The sequence below is a fragment of the Solanum tuberosum genome, unplaced genomic scaffold (assembly GCF_000226075.1).
Source record: "Solanum tuberosum cultivar DM 1-3 516 R44 unplaced genomic scaffold, SolTub_3.0 scf00021, whole genome shotgun sequence".
Taxonomy (NCBI): Eukaryota; Viridiplantae; Streptophyta; class Magnoliopsida; order Solanales; family Solanaceae; genus Solanum; species Solanum tuberosum.
Window position 1 is genome coordinate 2,557,231 of NW_006238947.1, and position 14,624 is coordinate 2,571,854.

The window sequence follows — 14,624 nt, forward strand, 5'->3', positions numbered from 1 at the left end:
ATTTTAAATTTTTATTTTATACATAAAAATATTTACTTTGATATAATTTTTAAATATTTCTTATAGTTTTTCATAGTTTTTATCTTTTAATATATTATTTCAAGTTTGAAACTTAGAATTATGAATGGGCCAATAAAGATTATAGTCCACATATGTTGGTAATTATAATAAAGCTTAAATCAAAATCAAATTAATACTAATGCAAAAAGAAAATCAATTCAACACTAAGAATGACAATAATATTGAATATTTGTTCTTTAGTTTTACATTGGTTTAGACAATTAAAATACATAATCTAATTTTAATTTTCTTTAATATTTAGTCATGTAACTAATACTTATTAAACTTAATTTTAGCATGATTTAGTACTTTTAAATTATGATCATTTTCATTATGACTTGTTAATTTGCAATATTTGTTTTACGCGATTTCATTATTATTATTTTTGTTGGATATTTTAGTGTCATTAATCATATCATATTGTGTTATATTTTTAAGAAACATCTTAGATAGTTGTATTTTGGTAGGACTAAAGAAATATTTGAAGTACAAGTAAATTATATGTTGTGTATGAATACTTTACCGGAAAAACCCGAAACAACCCGAAAAACCGAAAAACCCGAAAAAACCCGAGGTTGAAAAACCCGAGTTTTATTGGTTTGGTTTGGTTCATAAATTTAAAAATCCGACACAAATGGTTTGGTTTGATATTTGAAAAACCCGAACCAACCCGGCCGTGTACACCCCTAAGTATGTGTATCGATTCATAATGTATTTGTGTATCTATTAGCTTTATATTAAATAAAATTTAAACTCTCGCTATGTATTATATTTATTTATTTTTAAATTGTTATTTAAGATAAATACAAACATATATTTGCTCTATGTGGATGAGAAATCAATTCCAATATTTAACAAGTCAATATACTAAATTCCCAAAAAGAACATTTGGGAGCATCTACTTTTTCTGTTTTAATTTACGTGTGACGAAGATAACTAGCTTAACACATCAAAACAATGAAAAAGGGATTAATACTTCAATCAAAGGAGCAATCGGTTAGTTCATCAAACTCCGACCTAGCACCGATTATCACACATTCTTGGCAAGGTTCGAAAGAATATCCCATGCCCAACTTTAGATCATGAATATCAAAATTTCGTATCAAGTTAAATATCGACATAATACGAAGTACTGAGTGTAAATGAATCTGAAACAATAATATTCTCTCCATCCGCTGCCTTATCTTAGAGTTGTTTGAATACTAGAACATCTCAATGGGGATGTCACTCCGATTCATTCATGTTTTAACGAATAGTTGAGATATGAAATTTGCAATAATATAACAATTTAGATAGTTAGGTGTGTTAATTAACTATTAACTTTGGAATTTTCCAAGCTTCACAAGTAAAATTTATCGACCTGAAATCTTACATTATTCAAGAAACTAAATCCACGAATTCCTCATGTTGTGTCACGAACCAAATTTATAATACATATATTTATCCTTTAGATTACATTATCATCTAGCTCAAAGCTACGAATATAATGTAAACTTATCAAATTCACCTAACATATTGAGTTACCTTTTTATAAAAACTTTTCAATTAAAAAATATTTCAGTCCTCTTTAATCCGTACTTGAACATTTATATAATGACAGTAGGTATAGTGTCATATCTATCTGGTTGCAGAATTATAAAGTACAACAGTGCATGCTTGAAATTAAACAGCTGTTAAATTCAATGCTCTCTGTGCCAATGCTTTAAAAATAAAAATAATTTTTTTTTTTTGTGTCTTATCAAATTAATTAATGTGATAGATAGTTCATAGAAGCATAATTGTCTCAAAGAGATTGTAAGAAGGAATTTATGGCGTTTGGCCAGAGTTAAATTTCGAAAAATATGTTAATATATTTATCTATGAAAATTTTAAAATTCGACTTTGAGGTTGAATTTTGCGTTTTTTTTTTTGAAATATTTGTTTGATCATAAAAATTATTTGCTTTTCTATGGTGATATCCAAAATTCTTTATTCATTTTTTCATAAATTTTTCTTTTTTAAATTTAGTCTAGATTTATTATTTTTATAAAATAATCCAATTTGAATTATATTTCATTGCAAAAAATTATGATCAAATATAACTCCAATTTTGTATGTTTTTAAAAAAAAAGTGATTTATTTTTATTTTTATGGTAAAACGCCCACCGAAAAACACCAAAAACTATTTTTCATTGCATTTTACTCACAAATTTAAAAATAATTCCCATTAATATTCATAGCCAAACATAAATATCACTTTTCAATTCAAAAATAAGAAAGCAATTTTTTCAAAAACTTTTAATTTTCAATAGATAACAGGAGAGCTTAATTAATTAAATGTGGATAAATGGACCAGCTAATCATCACTTGTTAAAAAGGATTAAATATTAATTCAGCCGTCCAAAAAGGGATATTATTATAGCTCGGTAAAGAAGCGGAATCAAAATTTAGAATTTATAGGTTCTGAACTTGTTATCAAACACATAGTTATCATAGTTGTTAGATTGATAATTAAATATTTGTACATATTTAACAAAATTTCTAACACAAATTTATAATCTAAACAAAAGTTACTAGATTCGTTTGAATCCGTAACTAATACTCTTTTGAAAATTTGTCTCCTTAATTTCATTAATCTTAATACTAAGAAACTAAATATTTTAGTAAATCAAATGTTAGACTTCTTTTATATTTAACTAATTAAAAACTCGTGTTCTAATTTTGAGAATGTCAAAAAATTGATGATAAGAAATGTTTCTCTCTTTTAAAAAAACTCTACGCAATATAAATTTCAATTGGTCGATCAATTTTGAATAACAAAATATTTTATAAAAAAGTTAAATATATAGACATATATTCAAAAATCTGTAGACACGCAATACCATATATATATGTCAGTGAAATAAATATGTGATTGATTCATTTAATTTGGTCGTGAGAAGCAAGAAAATAGTGTCGACAAGATCATAAATATAAAAAATTTGTACGTATGTACGTTATTCTTTCTCCGTTTATTTTTACTTATATTATATCTGTCGGGGCGGATCTAGAAAATTCACTTAAATTCCTTAGATAAAAAATGAAACTATATAGATAAGAGATGTTTTATTAAAAAAATTATTTACATATATAGATTTTTGAATTTTTTAAACATAAGATTAGTGATCGGTTCAGTAGTTGTGGATTTCAAAATTTAAGTTAAAGTTTCAAGTTCAAATCAGAAGTATAATATTTTTATTTTTTAAATTCTTTTAGCCCCTTTAATGAAAATCTTATATCCGATATTGCTTATCCAATATTTTAAAAATAATAATATTCACTTTTAACATATCTCTTTTCATGTTTTATCTTAATTATTAATTATTTATTATTTAAATGATTTTTTAAAATCAAAGATTAAATATTAATTAATAATTATTGTGCTAAAATATTTATATTAATTATTATTATTATTATTTTTAAAATGTGCAAAATCTAAAGTGAACAACTAAAACTGAACGGCGAGGGTTGATTATATATTGTTTAATTTGATGTATATATACAAAAAATTGGATGTTTTCCTAGGTTGACAACCTCAATTAATACCCAATTATGATTGATGATAAACAAATTGCCTCCTTTATTTTATTTTTAACTTCTAAGTAAGAGCTCAGAATGGATGGCCATACTACATTATCACACCGTTATTTCAATGAACTAAAAATTGTAAGTATTATATAAAAATATTAGTAGATTCAATGTATTTAAATTGGTTATTAATAATGAAGAGATACTTATATATAAATTATTAATTACACTAGAAAGTTGTTTTTGCATATTCAAACAATTTTATCCATGTAATATAATATAATATGTATTCTTATTCCATTTCTATTAAAATTTCATATATGTATATTCATATATATGATTTACTCGATATTTGATATTCATACTAGAATTCAATTGAATTAGAATTCACGTATTATAAGATTCACTTTTGAAACAGGATATTTTCAATTCTGATCAAGGTCTCGAATCCTACACTCCTGATTGTTAAAGGTAAATAAATCATAACTATTCTACTGTAATTCATGTTCGTATCGAGATTTGGTAGTATACCATGACCAAATTTAATATTATATATGAAACATAAGAACGGGTACGCCACTCCGTTCATGCACTAACGGTAAAATTCGTGATTGTTAATTCAAAATAAATAATATTCTCAAATTTTAATAATAGTCAATTAAATTATTTATGTCTGGATTGCATTAATTATCCAACGTTATAATTTTATTTAAAATGATAGATGAGTCTGTATTTTCTTTTCTTCTTTTTTTTTAAATTTATTGGCATGCTATTGTTGGAGAAAACATAAATTAAAGAGTTCCAATTTATGGCCACAATTGTCATTTCCAACGAGTTTATGATATCGTATGCTTTCTTCATTTTAAAATAAGTGATATTTAAATTTTATTTTTTAAGAAAATAAGTGATTTTAAAATTTTAAGAAGGAAACAATTTAATTCTTCAAAAAAAATTATCCTTCAAGAATATTATTTATATCTTAAAATGCTTTCAAGTAAAGTTAACTCCATAGACATTTAATATATATATTCACGATGGACTAAATACCAAAAATCAGCTAGTTATAAAAAAATAAATTAAAAATGGGCGATAAATTATGTAATTTTTACATAAATTATGTAATTTTACATAAATTATGTATCTAAACAATAGATAATTCATGATTTATCTTATTTAACTATGAATCGACGTTAAAATATTAAAAACTCTTGTTAACTACAAGATTTTAACATTAAATTAGCGATAAATTTTATAACTATTTTTATTTTTTATATAGGATAGTTTCTTATGTCCAAATGTTATCATACCATAATCTTTAACTTTGTCATCACATGGCCTCTCTTTTTTTATTTCTATTTTCCTAATTTTGGACTATGGCATTTGGATTGCACAAAATATATGGTGAAATAATTAGGTAAGGCCAAATATTCAGTCAAATATAAAACAAAATTACATGATTTTTGTTGTCTGCTTTGGAAAAATTCCAAAACTTCTTCTCTAGCCATCTACCCACCTCATGACTACATGAAATGAACCTTAATTTAACAAATATCTAATTAACTAATCAACATAAAAATAAAAATAAAAGATCACAGAATTTTTTTTTTAAAAAAATTGATAGTTTGAAAAAATACATGTAAAATGGGGTTATAGAGACTTAAGGAGATGTATATCACAATAATTTCGGTCTATCTAATATTTTTCCATTATTTAGGTTCCGAACTTTATTGAAATCAATTAAAAAGAAAATAATATTAGGAATATTACGCACTCAAACAACCACTGAAATTTCCAAAAGTGACATAATTGAACTAATCATTTGTTCAAATCTTGAATTCACATATGTTTGCAATAGTAGTTTGAGCCATGAAAAAATCAGTAATTGATTTAAGTCCACATCTTTGGTAAAAAGGGAAAAATTATATCGAGGTGATAAATATTTAGATTGTATTTACGATACATAGTTATAATTTCAGAAAATTATGTAAAGTATTTACATTTTGGATTAAGTAGCAAATTAATAATACAAACACACACGTTGATACAGGTCTTTCACGCGCTTTAATGGATACGATATGCATGTATTGATACAACTAATTAATATACGACAGATACCATCTGATACAACTAATATCCTTCGTCTGAATACAAGTTTTTTGCTGATACAACTAATACTCCCGATACAATAATTGTAGCTATGTTTTATATATACGAAAATTATATATACATTTCGTAACTATGCTCTAAACTAAGACCAGCCCAATTGTATGGAAACACTGATCCAAAGCAGACTAGCCCAAAAGTAGTGATGTTAAAGTGAAAAGTCGAATTGATCTGCACATTCCTCTATTCTGGACGGGAAGCGGTATCGAACAAGAAGAGCTGGAAGCGAAGCACCCTTTGAAAAGCTTCTATCTAACAGGATTTGGAGACTTCCCTTCGGGATAGGTAGGATATGGTGCCACAAATTGTAGTCTACTCGGCATGCGTCGATTTTTTGCTAGAGAAGCCTAGATCACTAGTTTTAAGAAGACTAATTGAATGGGCCCAAATAGAAACTTGCCCAAATTTGAACAGATTTATACACTTGGTAACCAATTTTCATCCGCTACTAAAAATCACTATATTTCCATTTGAAATTTTCTACCGAAAAAATATTCAGTGGATATCATCAAAAATATTTTGATTGAATTAGTGAGAAAAGAAACAATTACAGTGTTTTCATACGGAAAAATTAGGAAGTTTTTCAGTATTTTGGTGACAATCTATTTCTCACGATATGTTTTCCCAAGTGTTGGGTGACAAAATTATGTTTTATAACACAAATTTCTCAGTAATCGCGATGAAAAAAGTCTATATTTCTAGAAGTGATCCTACTATTTTTGTGATATTAGCTTTTTCAAACTATATTTAACTTAATGTACCATCTTTGGAATTTGGTTACACAACTTCTTTGCTAAAGTTTAATTTTAAAACAACTAAAATTACAAAAAAAAAATGATGAATTTTGGTTAGACTTTAAATAGTGATCCTTAAAAAAATCATGAATTATGGTTACACAACTTCAAGATACTTGATTGATTTTACCCCCTAAATGAAAATTTCTTATATCTGATATTGCTTATCTAGTATTTTAAAAATAATATTCACTTTAACATATTGCTTTTCATGTTTTGTCTTTAATGTTAATTATTTATTTTTCAAATCATCTCTTAAAATCAAAGATAATACATTAATTAATGATTATTGCGATAAAATAGTTACATTAATTATTTTTAAACGTGTAAAATTTAAAGTGGACAATTAAAATTGAACGACAAGGTAGATTAGAAAAAATCCTTTTGGTCAGAAAATTTGGCCTAAATTTGGCCAAAATGGTATTTTACCTATGTTATTTTACCTTTTTGAACATTTTTATCCTTTTAACTTTAAATACATTTTAACTAAAAAATGGAAAAAAAGATTAGTTTACTTTAAAATAAAAAAGATATTATAGATTTTTTAATTTTCTGGCCAAATTTGCTAGCCATTTAGCATTACCCGATAGATTATATATTGTTTAATTTAATGTATATATTGACAAAATTTTGGATGTTTTCCTAGGTTGACAACCTCAATTATTACCCAATCATGATTGATAATAAAAAATTTCTCCTTTTATTTTATTAATTTATTTGTTTTACCTTCTAAATAAGAGCTCAGAATGGGTGGCCATAGTACGTTATCGCACCGTTATTTCAATGAACTCTATATTGTTATATACTTATATTAAGTATTATATAAAAATATTAGTAGATTCAATGTATTTAAATTAGTTATTAATGATGAAGAGATTCGTATATATAAATTATTTATTACACTAGAAAGTTGCTTTTGCATATTCAAACAATTTTATCAATGTAATATAATATAATATGTATTCTCATTCCATTTTCTATTCAAATTTCATATAATCATATATATGATTTATTCGATATTCAAACTAGATTTTGAATTAGAATCACATATTATAAGATTCATTTTTGAAATAGGATATTTTCAATTCTGATCAAGATCTCAAATCCTACACTTCTGATTGTTAAAGCTAAAGAAATCATAACTATTCTACCATAATTCATGTTTGTATCGAGATTATACAGTATAGAGACCAAATTTAATATTATTTATATATATGAAAGATAAGAACGGGTACGCCACTCCGTTCATGCACTGTGTAACGGTAAAATTCGTGATTGTTAATTCAATAAATAATATTCTGAAATTTAATATTATATGGGGTCAATTAAATTATATATGTCTGGATTACATTAATTATCCAACGTTATAATTTATTTAAAATGGAGTAGATGTTTTTTTAATTTGTTGGCATGTTATTGTTGGAGGAAACATAAATTAAAGAGCTCCTATTTATGGCCACAATTGTCATTTCCAAAGAGTTTATAATATAGTATACTTTCTTCGTTTCAAAATAAGTGATGTTTAAATTTTTTTTTTAGAAAAATAAGTGATTTTAAAATTTTAAGAAGGAATTAATTTTATTCTTCAAGAATATTATTTAAATCTTAAAATGCTTTCAAGTAAAGTTAACTCCATAGACATTTAATATATATATTCGCGATGGACTAAATAACAAAAATCAGCTAGTTATAAAAAAAAATTAAAAAAATTGGCGATAGATAAATTATGTAATTTTACATAAATTATGTATCTAAACAATAGATAATTCACGATTTATCCTATTTAACTATGAATCGACGATAAAATATTAAAAAGTCTTGTTAACTACAAGATTTTAACAATAAATTAGCGATAAATTTTATAACTATTTTTATTTTTCATATAGGATAGTTTCTTATGTCCAAATGTTATCGTACCATAATTTTGTCATCACATGGCCTCTCTTTTTTTATTTCTATTTTCCTAATTTTGGACTACGGTATTTGGATTGCACAAAATATATGGTGAAATAATTAGGTAAGACCAAATATTCAGTCAAATATAAAACAAAATTACATGATTTTGGTTGTCTACTTTGGAAAAATTCCAAAACTTCTTCTCTAGCCATCTACCCACCTCATGACTACATGAAATGAATCTTCATTTAACAAATATCTAATTAATTAATCAACATAAAATAAAATAAAAATAAAAATAAAAGATAACAGAATTTTTTTTGAAAAAAAATTGATAGTTTGAAAAAATACATGTAAAATGGGGGTTATAGAGACTTAAGGAGATGTATATCACAATAATTTCGGTCTATCTAATATTTTTCCATCATTTAGGTTCCGAACTTTATTGAAATCAATTAAAAAGAAAATAATATTAGGAATATTACGCACTCAAACAACCACTGAAATTTCCAATAGTGACATAATTGAACTAATCATCTGTTCAAATCTTGAATTCACATATGTCTGCAAGAGTAGTTTGAGCCATGAAAAAATCAGTAATTGATTTAAGTCCACATCTTTGGTAAAAAGGGAAAAATTATACCGAGGTGATAAATATTTAAATTGTATTTACGATACATAGTTATAATTTCAGAAAATTATGTAACGTATTTACATTTTGGATTAAGTAGCAAATTAATAATACATACACACGCGTTGATACAGGTCTTTCACGCGCTTTAATGGATATGATATATGTTAATAAAACTAATTAATATACGACAGATACCATCTGATACAACAAATATCCTTCTGAATACAACTTTTTTACTAATACAATAATTGTAGCTATGTTTCATATATTATATTTAGGTTTCGTAACTACGCTATAAACTAAGACCAGCCCAATTGTATGGATTTACTGATCCAAAGCAGATTAGCCCAAAAATAGTGATATTAAGAAGACTAATTGAATGGGCCCAAATAGAAACTGGCCCAAATTTGAACAGATTTATACACTTGGTAACCGATTTTCATCCGCTACAAAAAATCACTATTTTTTTCATTTGAAATATTTTCTACCGAAAAATATTCAATGGATATCATCACAAATATTTTGATTGAATTAGTGAGAAAAAAAATAGTTGTGTTTCCATATGGAAAAATTAGGAAGTTTTCCAATATTTCGGTGAGAGTTTATTTTCCACGATATGTTTTCCAAGTGTTGGGTGACAAAATTATGCTTTATAACACAAATTTCTCAGTGATCACGGAGAAAAAAATCTTTCTTTCTAGAAGTAATCCTACTATTTATGTGATACTAGCTTTTGCAAACTATTTAACTTAATGAACCATTTTGGAATTTGATTACACAACTTTTTTGCTAAAGTTTAATTTTAAAACAACTAAAATTACAAAAAAAAAATGATGAATTTTGGTTAGGCTTTAAATAGTGATCCTTAAAAAAATCATGAATTATGGTTACACAACTTCAAGATACTTGATTGATTTAGCTCAAATAAGAATGGACTAGGATAAAAATTGCAAAATGGGCTCAAGAGAGTACATTCCTAAACCCAATTTGGCTTTACATTATTGGAAGTAATTGAATGACCCTTTTGAGTATTGGAATGAAAAAATGTTATTTTTCCTTTAATCAGATATATCGTGTTTGAGTTTTGTAAATAATATTTTTCAAGGGAACGTTCAAATTCCGAATATTGAAGGCATAAGAAATAAAAATGTAAATATTACTTCATCCTTAATTAAAAGCCTTGGGTACGAGTTTTGAAAAAGTAATCTCCTTTGGTATGAAGTTCGATCTCTACCCTTAAAGTGAGACTTCTAGCTAGGGGTGGAGTAAGAACTTTTTATAAAGAAGATCCAAAATATAATAAAGCAACAGACAAAGAATGGTAGATGATTCAACATGTAATAACTTTTTATACGTAATGCAATTTTAAGTTAAATTAAGAGGTTTCGTATAACTTTTATTGAGTTTCCTAGCTTTGCCCTCTTCTTCTTTTTTGACATAAATACAAATTAATCGAATTCCAAAACGAATAGGAATATAGCATCATGTGAAATAGCAAAAAGGAATGCTTTTTACTAGGCCCCTCTTTTACATACTTTATTGAGCAGACTGAGATTTTTGAACTTGAAAGCCAAGTTTACCTTAGAATAATCAATAGTTTTGAAGACACTTGGAGAACTTAAAATGAAGTCATTCGTGTCTCCGTTCACATTTACTTGTTTATATTCAATTTGACATATCTTTTAAAAAGTAGTACTAAATAAAATAATAATTTTATTATACTATTCTTAATTATAATTTTCTTCGTCTCAATTTATGTGACATCATTTAATTTAAAATAAAATATAAGAAGAAAAGAAAGACTCCTTATAGAATTAATTAAAAATATACGTAAACTGGTCTGAACACCACATACGACTATGTTTGGAAGTCTTGTTTTTGTTGACTTGAGAGCAATTATAGTACCGTTGGAGTATAAGATAAAATAAATATTTTGGCTGTTTTCTTTTCAAATCCCCAAATACTATACAAATTGGCACCATGTTATAGTTGGTATCAGTTTTGTCTACTCCAACGGTTATATTCCCTCCCTATTTTCTCACCCTTCTTCTAAGAACATTAACGTAGTCAGAGTAATTTTGTAACTCAAATTTGAAAAAAGTGATGTGTATACAGACTTATCGCTATCTCGTAAAAGATAAAAATAATTGAGTTCATCATGCTCCTAATATGCTCCACTTTTGATGTTTACAATGAAAGATATTGTGGAATCAACTTTCCTATCCTATAAAGATTGGACTTGATCTGCATGCATCTTATTCTTTCTTAATCTCACTAATGAGATTAGACTATTTTTCCTATACTCAACTTGTAAAATTTCACTAAATTTATCGTTATCGTAATTAAATCATGTTTGGTGTGAGGAAGTAGTTGAACACTATTTCCTTTTTTTTCTTGTAATAAACAAAAACTCCTCAAATGTCAACATTGTAAAGCTCTAGGTTTCTCCTTACAACTATTAAATTAAAATTAACTCATGAAATACATTAGTTATTTTACCATATAGTATTATCTAAGTTTATTCAAACACGTCACATAGAATAAAGTTGGTCAATTTTTTAAAAGATAGGGTTAAAATCCCTATTAAAGATATAGTATATTGCAAGTAATCAATTTAGCTTTTACTTTTCTTTTTTTTTTAGGTAAAGTTGTTAGCTTTTATAGCTAAAGACTTCTTTATTTTTTTTTATCATTGCTTTAATTCCCAATGGAATCTAATAAGTTTTACTCTTTTCTAGAGACCCCTCCTATACTACTAACTTTAATGCATTTGATAATTTTGTAATATAAAGTATTTTATTCGTTAGGGTGAAATTTTTCAGCACAAATTCAAATTAGCTAGATAGAAAAGTAATCCTAACGCGGGATAGAGTACACAAAGATGGGTCCGGAGGTAGAGATGGACCACAAATGAATAGTATATTAGCATGATAGTCTTTGAGAACATTCGATAAAATTAGAACGTTACAAAGAATATATGTGCATGATAAATATCTTTTATTCTTGCTTGGTATTTTAAGTGTTTGATATGTACTCTCTTTCATTTTATATGACTATCATTTTATCCATCCACTTTGAAAAGAGTTGTACCTTTTTATATGTGTTCCCACGAGGTCTGATAAACCATTGGATCGAGACGAAAATAGAATAGAAAAAGACGTAATACAAGTCTCAAGACAAGAGTTAATAACAAAACAAATACTACAATCGAACTACACGAAACAACAAATATCAACAAACTCAAAGAACAACAAACTACATGCATAGCAACATGCTTTTATAGTCAAAACATACTTTGCTTCATCTCCACAAATACAAAATAACTTGATATTAAAAAAAACACTTAAAAGTAAGCCAACAATTAGGAAGAATCAAAACTTCCTTTCATTCTTAAACTTTGTGCCGAATCAAACTAAATCACATAAATACAAGACAATTCGATCGCTAACTTTTCTTCACATGATACAATTTCAACCAAACTAAACGATACATCAAAAAATACAGAGATATAAAAGAAGAGAATAATTGAACAAAAGAATCCACAGCTTGAGAGAAGACCTGTTTTAGTTACAAACATGTTTACAAGGGTATTTCCCTTTTGACACCTAAAATTAGATCATCATCCTTCAAAAGCCTAAAAATGAACAAAGAACAACATAAAGCGCGAAAAATAGAAGAAAGAATACACCCCACCAAACGCGAAAACAACAATATAATAAATAGAAATTTCAATTATCGATCTTAAATATATCACACAAGCCTAATTAGTCGTCATTGATGAGCTTTTTAAAGGTGATTTATCTTTCAACGAATCGTTTCTACGCTCTTGCTCAACTCCTCCAACTTCTTCATCCTCATTTTCTCACTTTCGCCCACCAGCTAATACATACGATGAAACATTACGATCAGACACAGAAAAACGTTCTAAATGTACTCACACGAATAAAATAATTTGAAAACGAGAACATCAATGAATTTGTTATTCACCTCCATCAATCTTGTTATAAGTTGTACTTTTTCCTTGTGTTTTTCGTTGAAGGCCTCGAGAGCTTCTTTGTATTCTCTCTCCTGTAGTCACAGATTGAAATGGCCACAATCAAGAATCTCGTATATCAGTATAAGTAGTAAATCCCATCTCGCCGGTTAAGTAAATTCAGATGAATTCAATATATTAATGTCTATGTTGCTCAACTCTTCAAAATCATCACGTATGTGTCGGATCCTCCAAAAGCTATGCATTTTTTAAGCATACTACATGGGTGTAAAAACATTTTTGGAAGTTCCGAACAACATAGATTGATAGATCTACCATCTAGAAGAATTATTACCCAGCCAACATGACCCCCGTGCCAATGAAAAAGATCTTAAAACAATAAATAGAGAGTTTAAAACACGAGAAAAGGACAAAAATACATCAACCGGGGCTATGTAGACGAAAAGCACGAAGTGAATTAATGCCATCAGCCTAACCCTTAATTAGTTGGTAAAGTCACCTGATAACTAAGCTTGTTGGATGTAGCAAGTACAAGTCAAGGTGAGTACTAACACGACAAAAGTGAATCAATGACATCTGCCCAACCCTTAGTTAGCAAAGTCACCCGATACCTAAGCTAGTTGGATGTAGCAAGTACTAGTCGAGGTGAGTACAAACTGGCATGGATTCGTCCGTTATAGGAAAAAAGACAACATATAGGCTATATTGCACACAGAAAATGGTGAGAGTAAAGTCAAGAATGTAGTGGCAAATAATATGTTTTATACCTTCTTCTGGCAAGTCTGGCCCAGGGGTTTTAACTCCTTGTTGACAATATCAATCCTCTTTCGGACAGTTGAAACTTCTTTCTTCATTGGATCTCCTAATGCTTCTAGTTCCTGATAAAATTTAGTTTGAACTTCATGAGTTTTATATATATACACTGTGAAGAAACTTGATCTGAAGTAAATTACCCTTCACAACAGTTAGAATTTTCCCAAATTTACAACATATTGTACCAATAATTCGGAAACATACAGACCACCCTCCCTAGACCCCCACACTTGTTGGATTACACCGAGTATGTTGTTGTATAAACTGGCAAATCTTGATCTTTCCACAATAACAAGAACTACCCTTATCAACAGTACACATTTCCAAAATTTATACACATTCTTGTACCAATGTTAACTGGCAAAATATAGTTACAAAACCAGATTTATGCAGACAACCATAATTTTATAGAAGGGAATTAGATATATCAGAGTTCTTTTAGAGCTCCTTCTTTCCCTAAAATGCTCAAAAATAAGAGAAACCCCAGAAAGGAAAAGGAAAAAAGCAAAGACAGAACTGCATGATAAATTTTCACTTATAAATTCAAGAGTGAAGAGAAAATCAAACCCCATACTAAGAAGACATGAAAACAGCAGTGTTTAATCTTCAAATATGCACAAACCAAACCAAAATCCAAACTTCAAAGACTTCCAACTCAATATTCAAGAATGAAGAGAAACTCAAAACCCATACTTGTAAAAAAAAAAAAAAAAAAAAAAAAACC

General features: G+C 27.2%; 1 protein-coding gene across 1 annotated transcript in view; it reads right to left on the reverse strand.

Moving 5' to 3' along the window:
- Positions 1-12,602: 12,602 nt before the first annotated feature.
- LOC102590365 (probable DNA double-strand break repair Rad50 ATPase) overlaps positions 12,603-14,624 on the reverse strand; it is a 3,417-nt gene continuing 1,395 nt past the window's right edge. Inside the window, exons 2-4 of the mRNA XM_006341093.2 lie at positions 13,855-13,965; positions 13,081-13,161; positions 12,603-12,972 (exon numbers count right to left, since the gene is read on the reverse strand). Coding sequence (XP_006341155.1) covers positions 12,898-12,972; positions 13,081-13,161; positions 13,855-13,965 — 267 coding nt within the window. The 3' untranslated portion in view covers positions 12,603-12,897. The remainder of the gene's footprint in view (positions 12,973-13,080; positions 13,162-13,854; positions 13,966-14,624) is intronic.